At 59.1% G+C, this 17,596-nt stretch overlaps 1 protein-coding gene across 1 annotated transcript in view; it reads right to left on the bottom strand.

Moving 5' to 3' along the window:
- Nucleotides 1-2,327: 2,327 nt before the first annotated feature.
- PRKD2 (protein kinase D2) overlaps nucleotides 2,328-17,596 on the bottom strand; it is a 28,938-nt gene continuing 13,669 nt past the window's right edge. The window contains exons 4-18 of the mRNA XM_074937887.1: nucleotides 16,909-17,063; nucleotides 16,197-16,398; nucleotides 15,328-15,408; nucleotides 14,843-14,996; nucleotides 14,284-14,401; nucleotides 10,330-10,407; nucleotides 9,049-9,319; nucleotides 8,393-8,445; nucleotides 7,181-7,253; nucleotides 6,547-6,653; nucleotides 6,019-6,180; nucleotides 5,131-5,229; nucleotides 4,324-4,591; nucleotides 3,648-3,733; nucleotides 2,328-2,978 (exon numbers count right to left, since the gene is read on the bottom strand). Coding sequence (XP_074793988.1) covers nucleotides 2,763-2,978; nucleotides 3,648-3,733; nucleotides 4,324-4,591; nucleotides 5,131-5,229; nucleotides 6,019-6,180; nucleotides 6,547-6,653; nucleotides 7,181-7,253; nucleotides 8,393-8,445; nucleotides 9,049-9,319; nucleotides 10,330-10,407; nucleotides 14,284-14,401; nucleotides 14,843-14,996; nucleotides 15,328-15,408; nucleotides 16,197-16,398; nucleotides 16,909-17,063 — 2,123 coding nt within the window. The 3' untranslated portion in view covers nucleotides 2,328-2,762. The remainder of the gene's footprint in view (nucleotides 2,979-3,647; nucleotides 3,734-4,323; nucleotides 4,592-5,130; nucleotides 5,230-6,018; nucleotides 6,181-6,546; nucleotides 6,654-7,180; nucleotides 7,254-8,392; nucleotides 8,446-9,048; nucleotides 9,320-10,329; nucleotides 10,408-14,283; nucleotides 14,402-14,842; nucleotides 14,997-15,327; nucleotides 15,409-16,196; nucleotides 16,399-16,908; nucleotides 17,064-17,596) is intronic.

Here is a 17,596-nt window from a genome sequence, read left to right as displayed (position 1 = left end):
TGGAGACAGCAAAGTTAGGCTCTGTCTAGGGACAGCAGAAGTGCCTGGGGACAAACCCACAGATTGATTTTTTGGAGCCAGGCACCACCCTCAGCTGACAGCCTGGGGATTGAACCGGGGCCCTCCTGAGCTAAAAGCGGGATCCGGTGCAGCTTGAGCTAAAGAGCCAACCCACCTCTGGGCGGGCTGTAACTGACTCAGATCCTCTGCAGAGCGGCCTAGCGGGGCTCACGCGGCATTTGCTTTGCCTTCCTGTCACTGCGCTTGTTTAGCTTTGGACCAGGGTCAATCCAGGGCCCTCCAGCAAAGCAGCTCTGCGTGGTGCTTTCACGCGGCTTTTTCGTGTGGCTGAGCAGATTGGGCAGCGCTGGGGTCTGCCACAGGCACGACCCGTCCCCTCACACTGCCTCAGTTGTCGCAGCCATAAAATGGGACTAAGACCCCCCTCCTTTCAAAAGCGCCAGGGATTATTACTATTTGAGAGCCCCAGTAGCCTGCCCTCCATGGTCACAAACTCTACCTCTTCTCTGGCTGTAACACGGAGAGATCCGAATAGGGGAAAAAATCGACACCTGTGGGCTAATCCCAGCCATGCTTCCCAAAACAGCCACCGGCCCCGGCTTCACGGGCACGACCCTGGGCTCCAAGCGCTTCCAAACGGACCTCCCTTCGCCTCAGCTACCCGGGCAGCCGAGCACCAACAACTCCTGCGTGGGGCATGTTTAATGCCCCGGAGCCCCAGTCGCCCCAAAGGCGGGACTGGATACCCACTGAGACTGGCTCTACACACCGATTTTCTCCTGGCCCAAGTGCCTGTGTCAGGGGTGCGAACGGGAGACCCTTGGCGGACACGAGGCTGTGCTCACTCTTCCACCTGGATGCCTTAAAAGCACTTTAAACCTGGTATCTATCAACTGAGCTGCAGCCGGTCAATTTACAGGTGCAAGCCAACTTTCAAGTGATGCAACGAGCATCCACGCTAGAGAGCGGCTCAGGTCTGGTTTTAGGCCACAAGCAAACACTACGCAAGTGTGCCCGGAGCAGGGCATGGAGCTGCCACCACGCCAGCCCCCCGGGCGGGAGCAGAGCTGACCCAACCCGCAAGGATCCAGTTGTTTTCCCGCCCGACCCGTGTAGTCGGGTTGTAGAGCTTCAGTGCCCACCCCAAACTGGCACTGCTTTAAAAAAAACCCCACACGAGATAACAAACCACCACCCGTAACTCGGATCAAGGCCTTTCCCGCTGGAGCACTCAGAGCACTTTGCCAAGCTGGGTCCGTGCCATTATCCCCATTGTACAGCTGGGGAAACCGAGGCACAGAGCAGGGAAGGGGCTTGCCCGCAGCCAGCGGTAGAAGCAGGATTAGAACCATGGCTCCTGAGCACAACTTCGGAGCGTGGCTAAATCTGAAACTTTCGGAGGTGCTTCCTCAGCAAGAATGACCCCCAGCCCTGCACCAGGCAGCACCTTGTGCCCTACAGTGGGGCAGGGTCACCCCAAGCAATACCTGGGGCTTTTAGCTCTAGTGCGGAGCAATCACCCCCACCCCGTCCGTTCCAGCTGGGGGGGGGGAGCGTGACTCAACTTCACCCCGCACAGGGGGGTCGCGTACATTTCAGTTCAAAGGCAGGCTGGGTGGGTTCTGTTCATGATTTATTTATACACACACGTCCTCAAATGAGCATCGACCGGAGGGCAGCGTAGATCAGCCCCATCTCGATCGGCCTCGTCAGTTACTCGCCCTTCCCCTGGCCCCGCCGTGAACACGTGTGTGCCCAGGCCAGGATGCACATGGCCATGCCGGCCACATGTGGAGCAGGGCACCAAGATCCATCAGGGCTCGGCCTAGGGTGGCTTCAGTCTGGCCAAGACGACTTGGAGCCAGCAGGGGTTGGGGGCGGGGGGAGGTTTGAGGACAGACGCTTCTCCCCTCTACCCCGCTGAAGACTGGAGGGGGAGCTCAGCTCCCTCTGTGCTCCCCAAAATGGAGACATCGCCTTTTGCCCCCAGAGTCATGCACCAGGGAAAGTGGGTGCAGGGAGGGGCCCCTATTCCCCCCAAAACCTTCATAGCTCAGGCCCCTAACACCAACCCCACACCCTTGGGACCCCCCCCACTTCATAACCATGGGAGCCTAGCACATCCTGCACCCTCCCCCAACCCCCTAACTACCTCGCTGGGACCCCTCAGCCACCCCTAGGCCCCCGACATGCACCTGGAACTCCACCCCCTCATGCCCTCAGCCCCTGATCACGGCGCCAGGCCCCCACCCACATCCCCAGGAGCCTGGGCCCACCTGCCAGGCCCCCTCCCTGAGGCTGCTGACCTCTTCTATTCCATTCTTCCACTGGCCTGGGCACCATGGGATCCGAGGGCCGTCCAGACGGGCACCAAGCGACCTCAGCGGCTGTGCCGGGCGTCACTCCCTGCCAAGGCCCCTCACCATGTCCTGGGGCCCCCAGCCCATCTCCGGGCCCCCACCTGCCTCGCCTCAGCCCTGGGGCCGCCTGCCCACGGCCCCCAGGGTGGCCCCCGTGGGCAGGGGAGGGCGCAGGTAGGCAGGCGGGGGTGTTCTTCACAATGCACCAGCCGGGGCAAGGGAGCCGTCCTGTCTGCTCTGGCGCCAGCAGGGGGAGCCGCGTCCCCACAGCACAAAGCGGGGGCAGGGGTGTCCTTCACCCCCATCCCCAGGGGTCCGACTTGTCCCTCCACCGGAGCAGGGGGAGGGGTCTTCTCTCTGCCACGGGGTGGGGGGCCAGGCTCACAGAATGCTGACCCGCTCTGTCAGCCCCTGCAGCTCCCCTTCCCCCTCCTCCTCCTCGGGGGGCGGCCCCCGGGGGGCCCGCAGGTGGGCGGGGTAGGGCAGGGTGTGGTCGGCGGCGAACTGCTCCCAGCGGGCGTCGTCGCTCTCGTGGGTGATGTAGCGCTCGGCCATCTTGGTCTCTAGCTCCCGCAGGTCCAGCCACGTCTGGTAATCCTGCAGGGGCAGTAAGGGGTTAACAGGGACCAGGTACGTCACTGCTGCCCCCTGCTGGACAGCACCAGAACTGCCTTTCACTGGGCCAGCTGGGATGTGTTGGTACCGCCCCCCAGTGGACAGCACCAGAACTGCCTTTCACTGGGCCAGCTGGGATGTGTTGGTACCGCCCCCCAGTGGACAGCACCAGAACTGCCTTTCACTGGGCCAGCTGGGGCATGTGCCCGTGCTGCCCCCCAGTGGACAACACCAGAACTGCACTGGGCCAGCTGGGGCATTTGCCAGTGCTGTCCCCCGGTGGACAACACCAGAACCACCACCTCCAGCTTGCTCCGTCATCCCTTCTGCTGCTGCAACCAAGGGCAGGGGCTGCAGGACCATACTGGGCACAGGGGCAACAGCAGCAGGCTTGTGAGCTGTGTAAGAGGGCAGTGGGGTCTAGTGGTTAGAGCAGGGGGGGCTGGGCGCCAGGACTCCTGGGTTCCATTCCCAAGTTTTGGGCAAGTCCCAGCCCCTCTCTGTGCCTCAGTTTCCCCACCTCTCCACAGCGATAGCGACACTCCTCCTGAGCGTTCCCCTAGGTGATGGCTCGGGACACGGGCAGGGCTGGGGGATGCTGCCGGGTCTGGGGGCAGGCTGCTGGGCCGTGGCTGGGCCACCCCTACATACCTGGAGCCAGGGGTGGCTCAGGGACTTGTCCACGCTGTAGCGCTTCCTCATCTTCACCTGGAGCAAGTTATTGATCAGGTCGATGGCTGGAGGGGGAGAGAGCGTGGGGGAGTCATGGAGCAGCCTGCGGGGGCAGGGAGGGCCCGAGTCTGCCCTGGGGAAAGCCACGGGGCGTGGGGATAGCGGGTACGGCGCCCCGGCAACACAGGCCTGCCTGCTGGCGGTGCTGTGCTGCAGGGATGGGGGGTGTCAGTTGGGGGTTTTGCCCCCTCACAGGGGGTCTGGGCCCCCCCCGCTATTAGAGCTTGAGGTGCAAACCCCATAGCTGGGAGTCCTCAGCCAGCTGTTGTGGTGGCTGGGTCCTGCCACTAGGAGGCAACAGACACCCCCCACACAACTAGAACACACACTGGGGGCAGGTCATAGAAATCATCGAATATCAGGGTCGGAAGGGACCTCAGGAGGTATCTAGTCCAACCCCCTGCTCGAAGCAGGACCAAGCCCCCAATTTTGCCCCAGATCCCTAAAGGCCCCCTCAAGGATTGAACTCACAACCCTGGGTTTAGCAGGCCAAAGCTCAAACCACTGAGCTATCCCTCCCCTCAGCAAGAGCCCCCCTCCACCTCCCAGGGCAGGTCCCTCCGGCTGAATTCCCCCCTCCCCCCAAGGCAGGTACCTCCGGCGGAGATCTGGCGCCAGGGGTGGGGCGGGTACATGAAGGCAGCGTTCTGGATCTGGTCGTTGATGTCCTCGTCCTCGTTGAAGGGGAAGGTGCCGCTCAGGCTGACGTACATGATGACGCCCACCGACCACATGTCCAGCGAGCGATTGTAGCCCTGGTTCAGCAGCACCTCGGGGGCCAGGTAGGCCGGGGTGCCCACCACCGAGCGCCGGAACGACTTCTCGCCGATGATGCGGGCAAAGCCGAAGTCACACAGCTTAACCTGGGCGGGGGGGAATGGGGGAGCCGGGGGAGGGTTCTCAGCAGGGGGCGCTCTTCCCTGGTGGGCAGGGCTGGCCCCAATGCCCCAGTGAGGTGCTAGGGGGCGCTGTGCTGCAGGGAGCGGCGTGAGGGGCTCTCTCCCCAATGCCCCAGGAGTGGTGGGGGATAAGGGGTCTCCACAGTGTGAGATGGGGGTGTCACAAACAGCAGAGGGGAAGAGGGAGTGTGGGAAGGGGTCCCTATAGAGGGTGGTGGGGGGGGTCTCACATGTGGGAAGGGAGTCCTTGAGGGGGGCTCTCATCTGGGGGAAGGGGGTCCCTGTGGAGGGATGTGGGGGAGGGGGGTCTCACCTACGGGAGGGGATCCTCGAGGGGGGGTGGGAGGGGCCTCATCTGGGGAAAGGGGTCTCCGAGGGAGGGGTCTCATCTGGGGGAGGGGGGGTCCCGGCACACAGGGGTGGGACAGTCACACCTGGTCCCTGTGGAGGGTGGTAGGGCAATCCAACCTGGGGGAGGGGTCTACCTGGGGGAGGGGTCTCACCTGGGGGAAGGGCTCCGCGGAGGCCAGAAGCACGTTCTCGGGTTTCAGGTCACAGTGGACGATGTTCTTGAAGTGGAGGTGCCGCAGGGCCACCAGGATCTGCCGGGATGGGGCAAGTCAGACATCGCGCACGGGGGGCCAGGGCTGCCCCAAGAGCTTACAGGGGCCCTTTCCCCTCGTCCGCCCAGCAGAGGGGTCTCCCCCAGGGGCTGGCGGGGGTGTAGGGGGGAGAGAGCAGCCTGGGGGGGGAGGTCTGCCCCTGCCAGCTGGAGGGGAGGGAGGGGGCGCTGCCTGTTCCCCCTGTACCCCACCCCAGGGAGGAGCTGAGGGACCAGGCTGGGCTGGGCCACCCCAGAGGGCAACAGGGACATACCCCGAGCAGAGCTCAGCCCCGCCAGCCAGATGGACACGCAGCGCAGGGCCGGTCCCTGCCAGCCAGACGGACACGCAGCGCAGGGCCGGTCCCCTCCAGACAGACGGACACGCAGCGCAGGGCCGGTCCCCGCCAGCCAGACGGACACGCAGCGCAGGGCCGGTCCCCTCCAGACAGACGGACACGCAGCGCAGGGCCGGTCCCCTCCAGACAGACGGACACGCAGCGCAGGGCCGGTCCCCTCCAGACAGACGGACACGCAGCGCAGGGCCGGTCCCCGCCAGCCAGACGGACACGCAGCGTAGGGCCGGTCCCCGCCAGCCAGACGGACACGCAGCGTAGGGCCGGTCCCCGCCAGCCAGACGGACACGCAGCGCAGGGCCGGTCCCCTCCAGCCAGGACAGACAGCCACATGCCCCCGGCCTGTCCTGGTGAACTCCCCCATCCAGCGGCCCCAGGGACAAGCCGCGGTGCTGGGGCAGCTCGGGGTGGGGGCGTGGGGGGGAGGGTCTCACCTGGGTGATGAGGAATTTGGTGAGCCTCTCGGGCAGCCGGCCCTTCTCCGAGGACAGGATCATCTCCAGCATGTCCCCGTGGAGCTTCTCCATCACCACAAACACCTTTTCGGGCGTCTCGAACATGCACTCCAGGTTCACTATGCCTGCGTGGCGGAGGCTCTGGGGGCCGGGGAGAGGAGAGATAAAAGCGGGGCTGGAGGCAGGGAATCCACCTGCCCGCCAGCCCCACCCCCCTTTGGATCTGGTGACCCCCATGAGCCACCCAGCTCCAGGCAAACCCCAGCCCCATGTGCTGCCTCGGTTGGCTCAACCGGTGTTTCCCTGCCCTGCTGGGACCTGAGCTGAGACCTATGCAACTCGCTGCAGCGAGCAGCAACCTCAGGACCAGCTCTCAAAAGTGCCCCTAAGCCAGCCAAGCCCGGGGCCCCTGAGGCAGGCCCCACGGGGGGGAGGGTGTGCTCTCTCCAGGGCGGGGGAGCGAGGAGCCGAGCGGCGTCGCTGTCTGTTTGTCCGTCCCCCTCTCACCTGCAGGATGGCCACCTCGTTGCGCAGCTGGCTCTCCTGCTTCGTGGGGAAACGTAGCTTGTCGATCACCTTCACTGCCACGTCCCGGCCCGATTTACGGTGCTTCCCTGGCGGGGGCCAGAACACAGGCATTAGGGTCCTCGTCCCAGGGGAGCCAACACCCCCTGGAGGGGAGAGGCCCTGTGTCCCATTGCCCACCCCCTGACCCTGCCAGTCCCCCACCCTGGGGGTAGACTGGACCCAGCGCCCCCTAGAGGTGAAAGGTCCCATGTCCCATTCCCCATCCCCGAAGCCAGCTAGTCTCCCCTACCCAAAATAGGGTTGGACACGGGATTTTTCTTCCATTTTCCTTCTGAACTGGTCTGCAGCATCCCTGTGCAGCCATTAATCAGCCCCCGCCCGCGCTCCACCCCAGAAGCAGCTGCATCTCAGTGCACTGCCGGGTGAGCAATCCCTGTACAAACACCCACCGCACTCCACCCCAGAGGTTCTCAGTGGCAGGCCCTGCATCCCGCCCTCCCCCCGAACCCACCTCCATAGACAACTCCAAACTGCCCTGTACAAACACCCACCGCACCCCACCCCAGAGGTTCTCAGTGGCAGGCCCTGCATCCCGCCCTCCCCCTGAACCCACCTCCATAGACAACTCCAAACTGCCCTGAGCCCAGGACTTCGTCCGGGAAGATCTGGTAAACTGTGGCTATGTCCTGCAAAGGCACAAGGAAAAGGGTCATGTCGGCCCATCCGGGGTGGGGGGGGGCAGGGTGTCCATCACATGCAGGGGGGAGCATAGAGACAGGCGAGGTCCCAGATTGAGGTGTCAATAGATTTGGTTTCAGAACAAACTGATACATTAAACAGTAATAAGTCACCAGGACCAAGAGTTTTGAAGGGACTCAAATATGAAACTGAAGAACTATGGTAGGTAACCTATCGCTTAAATCAGCCTCTCCAGATGACTGGCAGAGAGCTAATGGGACGCCGATCTTTTAAGAAGGCTGCAGAGGAAATTACAAGCCAGTTAAGTCTAACTTCAGGACCAGGCAAATTGGTTGAAACTAGAGTAAAAAGCAGAATTATCAGACATACAGATGAACACGATATGTTGGGGAAGAGTCAACATGGCTTTTGTAAAGGGAAATCACGCCTCACCAATCTATTAGAATTTTTTGAGGGGGTCAACAAGCATGTGGACAAGAATGATTCGGTGGATATAGTGTACTTGGACTTTCACAAAGCCTTTGACGTGCTCCAGGAGTTCTCGAAGATAATTGTCAACAGTTCCGAGATTTTGCTTCAGCTAGCTCCTTAAGTACTCTCAGGTGAGTTTCATCTGATGGCTCGAATAGATCTACCTTATTTAACCTGTTTTTTTCCCCTATTTTGGCTTGCACTCCTTCCCTTTTGTCATTACCATTAATTGTGTTACATACCGGGTCACAAATTAACCCTTTTCAGAGGCCACTGAAGCAGAAGAGGCATAAGCACCTCCACCTTCCTGAGGTCGCCCGTTATTAGCTCTCCTTCCCTGCTAAGCAGAGGACCTCCACTTTCCTTCACCTTTCTCTTGCTCCTGAGCTAACCATACAACCTCTTCTTATTGCCTTTTATGTCGCTTGCTAAATGTAGCTCATTTTGTGCCTTAGCCTTTCTGGTTTTGTCCCTACATGCTCATGCTATTCCTTTGTGCTCCTCCTTAGCCGTTGGTTCATGTTTCCACTCTTTATATACAGACAGAGAGCTGAGGGGCGAGGGTTGTGGAACCCCTACTCACCACGTTCTCTTGGGTCTGGACAAACACAGAGAAGGGGCAGGGCAGAAAGAGAGGGGCGGGGCCTCTACTCACCACATTCTCCTGGATCTGGCTGTTGGACACAGAGATCCGGAGCGACGCCTGCCCTGGGAAGGGAAAAGGGGCCTTTGATTAGGAGCTGGCACCAGACAGGCCTGGCCTGAGCCAAATTAGGATTCCCCTCCCCACCGCATATTGTGTCCAGGGCACGAAATCCTACATGGGGAAAGGCGTGTCAAGTCCCCGCCCCCGTCCCTAACCCTAGCTGCAGCATCTGAGGACTGAGCTCCTCCCAGCCATGCGGACGCTAAGCTCCATCCCCAGGACCATCTGGGTGTCCCCCCGGTGAGATCGGCCTCACCCCCTGCAGGACAATCACCTCCCCCACTTGGGATGCTGCCTGGCTAGGCCCAGCAGGGTCTGACAGGATGCTGGTGGTTTGGGCTGGACTCCCGGCCGATCCAAACAGGGACCAGCGTGCGCTCGGATGGCAGACACCTAGAGCGCTGCAGGGAGAGGGTTAGGCACTAGGAAGCGCTGTGCTGCAGGATCAGGGTGTGGGCTCGGTAGGGGGCGCTCTCCCCTCACAGTCAGCGCTGGCCCCAGTGACCCACCCCGGTGCTAGGGGGTGCTGTGCTGCAGGGAGCGGGGTAGAGGGCACTCTCCCCGCTGCCCCAGAGCCCATTCCAGGCCCCGGGGCTCTCACTCACTGTGGGGAGCCTGTCCCTGAGGATTGGGAGCATCCTGCAGGATGACAGGCATGAGGGCCTGGCGGATGGCACTCTCCCAGGCCATGGCCACTTCCAGCCCGACCCCGCTCTGCTGCTGGCTGGCGGTGGATGGGGTGGGGGCGCAGTCCTCCCCCACGCAGTACGTGGCGTTGGCCGTGACGATCTCGAAGCAGTGCGGGTTGCCGCCCGGCGGCACCAGGGCGGAGGTCTGGGCTGGCTCCACCGCCAGGATCTCAGACAGCGGGATTTCCTGCAAGGGGAACCCACTCACAGGCTCAGGGGCAAAATGCAGAGTAGCTCGGCCCAGCCTGGCTTCTGAGCCCTTTGATTTCCCTCCAAACTTTCAGGGTTCCCCCCCATTTATTTCCCTCATTTTCTCTCTCTCTCTCTCTCTCACACACACACACACACACGCTATTTTTTTAAAACAAAAAACAGAGTTCTTTCCTTTTTTTTCCCCCACAGTGGGAAATAAGGGAAATATTTTCTTCAAAAGTTTAAAAAATTGAGAGAAATTCAGACTTTTGAAATATTTTCCCCAAAAACTTTTCAAGTGGAAAGCAGGAAAAGAGTGGACTCCCCCCTCCCACCCCCAGCCTCCCCATCCCCCGCCCCCAGCACACACTTTCACGTCCGACCAACTTTTCCCAAGAGGAAGAAAACGAAGGGGCAGGGGAACTCAAGAGGCAGCGGGAATTCGACCTCACTCCAACAACAGAAGAAAGCGGGTGTCTTTTTGCAGAGAATTTCCAATAAAAAAAAAAAAATCCTCAATAATTAAACTTTTTTTTTTTTTGGTGCCAAAAATGTCTTTTGATGGAAAAAGGGCTTTTTTGTCCAAAGATTTTTGAGCAGCCTGAGTCATCAGTGTGGGGCCTCTGACACAAAGGGTGTGGTGGCAACACACACGGACGGTTCGCCGGGATTGACAGCGTGAAACTCTCAGTGGAGGAGCCGGAGAACCTGATCAGCCAGGCTGAGGAAACATCTCCCCAAGGGAAGGGCTGGGGACACTGAAACCTACAAACCCTGGGGTACAGTCCGACAGGGACAATTCCCTCACCTCTCTAGGAGGAACAGACAGTAGGGGATGACTCTGCCTTGGGTGGGGTTGGCTCAGTGGGCCCTGAGGGGGGGTGGGGGGGAACAGGCTGTAGGGGACGGGCTAGGTAGGCTCTGATGGGTTGCTCTTCCCCTGTGACTCCCATACCAGGCAGGTCCCGCAGAGGCCAAGCCCCATGCAGGGCAAAGAGCGCTTACCTTGTAGTAACGGCTGGAGGTGTTGTTCTGGAAGAGCGTGATGCACTTGCAGTCCAGCCGCCAGTAATGACGCTTCCTCTGGGGAGGGGAAAGAAACGAACTTAGTTCCCACGGGGGTGTCTACTGCATGGGGCTGGCAGCTCTGCCCTGGGCAGATGGTCACAGCCCAGCTCGGGGGGAGGGGGAGGAGTTGGGCCCCCCTCAGTCCACCTCTACCCCAGGCCGGCATCATGGTCCTGAACCAGCCAAGATTCGCTTAACTACAGTACGTTACACACAGCTGGTTGCTCAACAGTCTAATATGGTTTAACACCCCATTCCAACTCCCTTCCTACCACGTACACTATTCACACCGTCACCCTGTCTGTGCCGTCCACGGCAGCTCAGTCTGTCACATCTCTCTGAACCCTGCTGGTTTTCTAGTTACACGACCCGAACGCGGAACGACTCGGCCACCTGCCTGGCCGGCCGTCGCAATGACGGACCGTGGTCGATTTGGAAACCTCGAGGAGTCGTCTTCTTGTCCTGCAGCCGCCATCGGCAGAGTTTGCTCTTGCTGAGGAACAAACTATCGATGTCGATGGTTTCTGCTGACGCCTCCACTGTCGGTCTCGATCACGTATGACCTGGGCGCTGAATTCTTTTTCTTTATGGCAGCTGGAGACGTCCATCCTTCTTCTCTACCCAACTGGACATGAACACGCTCACCAGGTTCTAGAGCGGGCAGTTCTCTAACTCAGTGACGTCTGTTATAAAAGTGTTTGTGAGCTCTTTTAGCCTTTTTATGCGATTTGGCTACTCTCCTCATGACGGGGCACTTCGGAGATTGTGCGTATGTGCGTATTTTCCAAAGTCGGAACAGTAGCTCTGAGTTGTCTTCCCATCAGGAGTTGTGCTGGACTGGATCCAGTAGCCGCTGTTGGTGTTGATCTGTAACGCAGAAGAGCGAGGAATGGATCGTCCTGCAGTAGGATTTCCTTGGCTGTCTGTCCAGCTCTCTCAGCCTCTCCATCGCTTGTGGGTAATGCGGGCTGCTGGGAATATGATCAAAACCATATTTTGTGCGGAATAACTTAAATTCTGCTGGGGTGCTTTGTGGTTCGTTGTCCATCGCTGGTTGTTCTGAACGCCAAAGGGAGCGAACGGGCACGTCGGTTTCTTGATAACAATGCAACATGTTCCGTCTTTCAAGTACGTTATCTCTCTATACCTGGAAAAACAGCCCACAACAACCACAAAATGCTATCCTCTGAATTTACATAAATCTGCAGCTAATCTCTTCCCTGCTCTGTCTGGTAGAGGTGTCTATACGCTGTATGGCTCAGCATTGTCTCTTACATTGATTTGTACTGGATCGCCTTTCAAAAGGCCAGTACAGTAACTCCTCGCTTAACGTTGTAGTTATGTTCCTGAAAAACGTGACTTTAAGCAAAATGATGTTAAGCAAATCCAATTTCCCCAAAAGAATTAATGTAAATAGGGGGGTTTAGGTTCCAGGGAAATTTTGTTCACCAGACAAAAGACTACATTATATAAACACACACACGCATACAAACACAGCATAAGTTTTAAACAAACAATTTAATACTGTACACAGCAATGATGATTGTGAAGCTTGGTTGAGGTGGTGAAGCCAGAGGGTGGAAGAGGGTGGGATATTTCCCAGGGAATGCCTTACTCCTAAATGATGAACTAGCACTCGGCTGAGCCCTCCAGGGTTAACACATTGTTTTTAATGTAGCCTCACACTCTACAAGGCAGCACAAACGGAGGGAGGGGAGACAGCACGGCAGACAGAGACAGAGACACACCCTGTGTGAGAGAGAGAGAGAGAGAGAGAGAGATGCGCATTGCCCCTTTAAGTACACTGACCCCACCCTAAGTGCATTGCATTTTTAAGTAGATCAGCAAGTTGAGACAGCAGCTGCTGCCAGCAAGCTCCCTCCGTCCTGAGCCCTGTCGTGTCCCCCCCGCCCCCAGCTCTATGGAGATGGGGAAAGTGGGGGACAGGAGCAGGGGGGAGGGGACACCCGGACATTAGGCCCCTCTTATCCCCCCACACCTGCACAGCAACAGAAGGCTCGGGAAGCAGCTCCAAGGCAGAGGGCAGGAGCAGCACATGGCAGTCGGGGGAGTGACAGCTGAACTGCAGGCAATTGATAGCACGGGGAACTTAGGGGAGCGGTGAGCTGATGGGGGGCTGCCGGCCCACCCTGGTTCCAAGCCCCCACCAGCTCGCTGCAACGGGCTGCTCTTCCTGCAAGCAGTGGACAAAGCAGGCGGCTGCCAAACAACGTTATAAGGGAGCACTGCACAACTTTAAACGAGCCTGTTCCCTAATTGATCAGCCACGTAACAACAAAACAACATTAACCAGGACGACTTTAAGTGTATCATCAAATCCTCTGTTGAGTTCTTCCACCCTCCTCGCTAGGCCCATCATGGCTGCCACGCTGCGACTGGGTCTTTGATCCCACTCTGAAGGCAAAGCTTTTGTCTCTGTAAGTTGTTTCTGTGGTGAACTGGCCCCTGCAGTTCAGATCCCTCCAGGGCTAGTCAGAGCTGCGTCAGGTGACTTCAGCTCTTGGAGAAGTCGAAGGTGATTGTAAGTCCCTTCTGAGATGACTGTGACGTCAGATCCTGAGTCAATTTAAAGTTAATAGTCTTGCCATGAGTATTTAATTTCACTCTCCAGGCAGGCTCTACGTCATCAACAGTGATAGATCCCAGAAGCCACGTTTCTTGATTGTCTGTAATACAAGTCAACTCCCTGACTGCTTTGGTGCAGCAAACAGCTGCAAAATGTCCATATTTGGTGCAATTATTACACCATGCACCTCTAGCTGGATATGACTTTTTCCACATGTTGGGCACGGCAGCTGGAATTTGTCCCTCTTAGCCTAGTTCTCTCTCCTTGCCTCAGGGGTTTATGATAATGACATTTAACTCTCAAGTGTCTGTTTATAGCTTCGAAGGGCAGGTCTATTCTTAAAACGCTGCAGTGTAGCACTTCAGTGAACCCACTACTACACTACGTCAGTGTAGTTAATCCATGTTCACGAGGGCCATAGCTATGTCGACGGGAGAAGCCCTCTTGTCAACATAGCGCTGTCTATACCAGGGGTTAGTTGGTATAACTGCGTCGGGCGGGGTGTGGATTTTCCACACCCCTGAGCAACACAGATTTACTGACATATGTTGGTAGTGTAAACCAAGCCAAAGCTACTTTTAGGTTTTTCAAGTTGCTCCTGCCTTTTGTTCTGATGTGTGACTAATTCTGACTGTTCTGCTCTCTGGATATCTGTGGCTAGGGTTAAATCTCTCCTCAATCGTAGCTGCTGTGAAAGATTATTATCTGTTAACCCAACAACAAGCCTGTCTTTGATATTTTCATGTTTTGCATTCCCAGAAACACAGTTTTCAGCCAATGCATGCAGAGTTCTTAAACTTTCAACATTTCCCCCTGGTTCTTGAATTCTCCGGTGGAAACATGCTCTTTCTTTGCGGTATAAAGTATGCATCAAACACAGCCAGAACCTTTTCATCGTCATCTCTCTGACTGGCAGCAATGCGAGATCTTGCAAAAATCTTGTTTCCAGTCTGTCCAGTGTGAAGGTTTGTCAAAAATAAAGTTCTGTGGGGCGCTGAAGAGGGGCATGTTGATGAGATCCTGCAACTTTTGTTCTTTCTGTCTGCAACCGTGGCTGCTGTTTCTTCTGTTTCTGTTCTTAGTCCCACTCCTGGCACCTCCTCACGCTCCTGTTCCAGAACTGGCCTGGCGCTGGAGCTCACTCACCCACCCTGGCTGCGTCCATCAGGTACCGCCGAGGTTAGCTTAAATAGGGTATTTTACACACAGCACCACCTACTGACGGTGCCGTATAATACAATTTTGTGTCCCATTACAGCCAGCTCTTGAGCCTGGCTTCCCCAGAGGAACCGGCCCCCGCTCACCAGGGTGTCTTTGCTGCTATAGTGAACCACCCAGCCTTCCTTCAGCGCTGTGCTGGATCTTCGGGTTGTGTGCCGCACCGACTGCACCACCCGCATCAGCGGGATGTAGCCCATGGAGCTGAGGGGACAGCAACCGGACAAGTGAGCTGCGGGGGGTGGGGGAGTGGGGGCAGGGAACCTCAGGGCTGAGATAACGGGGATGGGGAGGGCTGCGGGTCAGCACAGAGGGGCATCACCAGATCTGTGGGTGGGGGAACCCGGAACTGGGATAGCTGGGAGGGGGCTGCGGGCTGAGACTGAGGAGCATCGGTAGAGCTGTGGGAACCAGGGGGAGGCCAGGGCTGGGGTAGGTGGGGGCTGTGGGTCAGGACTGAGGGTCATCAGAGCTGGAGGGGGGACAGGAAATCCCAGGGAAGGTCCCCCAGACCCAGAGGTGAAGCAGTCGGGGGATATTTGCTCCCCGTACCGGGAAACGCAGCTGCTAGCTGGTGGTAGCCTGAAGCCAGGGGGCTGGGGAGGGAGGGGCAGGGCAGGGGAGATTTTGGGGGCAGGGCTGTACCCCTGGGATTTGCTGGCGTCGTCATCGGGGTCGTCCCCTCCGTGGAGCTCATTCTCCGAGTGGGAGCCGGGGATGATGCCCGAGTCGTCCGATTCGTCCATCAGCGAGTTCTTGTCAGCATCGCTGAGGTCGCTGGCATCTTCCATGGGCACATCTGGGGGACAGCACCAGAGCCCGTGGGATCAGCACCAGGGAGGGGGGCCCTGCCAGTGCCAGGGTGTGAAACCGGGGTGCCCAGAACTGACCCACAGGACCCTGCCATTCTGGGAGCTCAGGCGGGCCAGCCCACCTGCCCCATCCTCTCTGCACCCGCACCCAGCCCCTGAGCGGGCAGGGGCCGAGGGAGACTCATCGTCCAGACCACAGGCTGTATGAGCCAGGGCTAGGGCTGGATCCCCAGTCCCGTCCCCCTCGCCACCCCCCTGGGCAGTAGTGCCAAGACAGCGTCCCACCATCCCCTCCACCCGCGCACGGCTGCCACTCACCCCCGCCGTTGAAGAGCGTCTCGCCCAGACAGTCATTGGGCACCCGGGTGGCGCAGCGTTTGTGGCAGTTAAACTTGCAGTCTGAAAGAGGGGAGAGCGTCAGGGGGGTGCCAGCTTGGGGGTCTCCAGCCCCGTCTCTCAACCATCCTGACCCCCTTCCCAAAGTGCAGACACCCCACCCCCCGCTGACACCCTGCACCAGCCAGGCTGCGAGCCCCAGGGCCCCAGCCAAACGCCACCAGCCGTATCCATTCCTGCCCCTCCTGCAGCTGAGGGCTTCTCCTCCACTTCCCATCCCCGCACTGTTGTATGCTGTTGCTGTTCTCTGTCAGACAGCTGCCACGTCCCACCCCAGAAGTAGCTGCCTGTACAGTGCCTGTCGCAAGGGGGTCCTGGTCTATGACGGGAGCCCCTTGGCACTACCGTAATACACCTAATAAATAAGAATAATTTCAGAGCTGGGTGAAGCCATTTCTGTTATATAGCCCAGTATCCCGCCCCCTCCCTGTCACCCCAGATCAGACCCAGGGGCCCATCTAGCCTGGTGCCCCACCTCTCAGCAGCAGCCAATTAAGAAAGCTTCAAAGGAAAGCGCATTCACTCCTCCCTTTTAGGGGTGGGTGTGGAGCAGGTGGGGAGAATCTCTTTCCTGTCCCCTCTGACACTCATCCCAGGCCCTGAAGTGTGAGAGTGGAAGCCCTTTCCCATAGAAATACCCAGCCCCTTCTTACATCCAGCTGGACCCTCCAGTGGCAGGGAGTTCCACCGGCCATGTGCACCCAGTGCTCCCCTCTCATTTCCCTACCTTGGCCCTTCTTGGAGAATGAGTCCCACCTGACCCCCCCCACCTCTCTCCCTCCCCCGGTCACCTTTGCACTGCAGGCCCTGGCGGAAGAGCCCCTTGAGCAACTTCTTGCAGAACTGGCAGACGGTGGGGCGGGTGTACGAGTGGATGAGGAAGGTGTGGGGCACCTTGACCTTGGACAGGAACAGCTTGTCCAGCTCGATGGGGCGCCCGATGTAGGAGGTGCTGGTGAGCCGGCGGGGCAAGGTCTCCATGGAGCTCCGGCTCTGCAGGGGAGGGGGGTACGGGACATGGCGGGAATGAGGTGGGGGAGGGGGGGTCACGTTCCATGGCCAACCCAGTGCTGCAGCAGCCACAGAGGGGGCCAGTTAGCGCTGCCATGGGGCGGGGGTGGGGCAGTTAGCTCCCTCAGGGATGGGGGGGTGGGACTTCCAGCTGGGGACCCAGTACATTGAGAGCTGGGTCGAAACCTGAACTTGTGACACCCAGGGGCTGCCCATCCACCCCCACCCCCACTCTTCTGGGGCACGATCCTTGGTCACGGCTAGCCAGAGCTCTAAACTACCCAGCAGTAGGGAGGATGGACGCCAGACCGCTCCCTTCCCCAGCACCCAGACCCTGCCCCTCCAGCCTGAGAAGAATCTCCCTGAGCCGGGCAGTATAGGGGGCAAGACACACAGCTCAGGTGGCCACGACGCACGGCCAGCGCCATATCAGGGGTTGGCCCGCGATGCAGGGCCGGGCGGTCCTCGCCCCTACCCAGCGGGGGCCCTTACCAGCTCGTCGGGGGCGCAGGGCAGCGACTCGGAGGTGGCGAGACGCAGGGACTGCGAGGTGGCCAGCGAGGTGGCCGAGAGGCGGCGCTTGCGGGCCCCGCTGCAGTTGTTGGGGATGTTGAAGGCGCAGCGTTTGTGGTAATTCAGGCCACAACCTGCAACACGGAGGAGCCGCCTGCGTCACATTTCCGACCGGACGGGCGGCAGGAGGGCCCGGGGGCAGGGGAGGCCCAGTATGGGATCAGGGCCCCACGGCGGGATCGGGGCCCCATGGCGCTGTCCGAAGACCAAGGCAGTCCTCCCCCACAGAGCCTATGATCTAAGTGTAAGACAGACAGACGGACGGGAGGCGGCGGCAGGGGGGCACGGCTCTGGGCAGCGGTCCCAGCCCAAGGAGTGGGGCAGGCCCCAGCGCGGATCCGTCTGGGACGCTGGTTTAACAGGACAGCTCAGAGCCTGAGTTAAGCATTAAATCGGTTAATTTCCTACACGCTAAGTGACTCCGTCTCTGGCTGTGTCCTAGGGCTCGGACAGGGCACGTGGCAAGGGGGTCACAGCCACGCGCCGGAGCCACCAAGGTCAAAAGCAGAATGTCCCCAGCACCAGGCACCCCGACCCCAACCCCCCAGGCCAGGCAGAGGAGACCTGGGGGGGTGGAAGAGCGATGCCAGCCCCCATCCTAGAGAGA

Source organism: Natator depressus, chromosome 23 (assembly GCF_965152275.1).
Source record: "Natator depressus isolate rNatDep1 chromosome 23, rNatDep2.hap1, whole genome shotgun sequence".
Taxonomy (NCBI): Eukaryota; Metazoa; Chordata; order Testudines; family Cheloniidae; genus Natator; species Natator depressus.
Note: the sequence above shows the minus strand (reverse complement) of the source record. Positions and strands in the feature narration are given on the sequence as shown.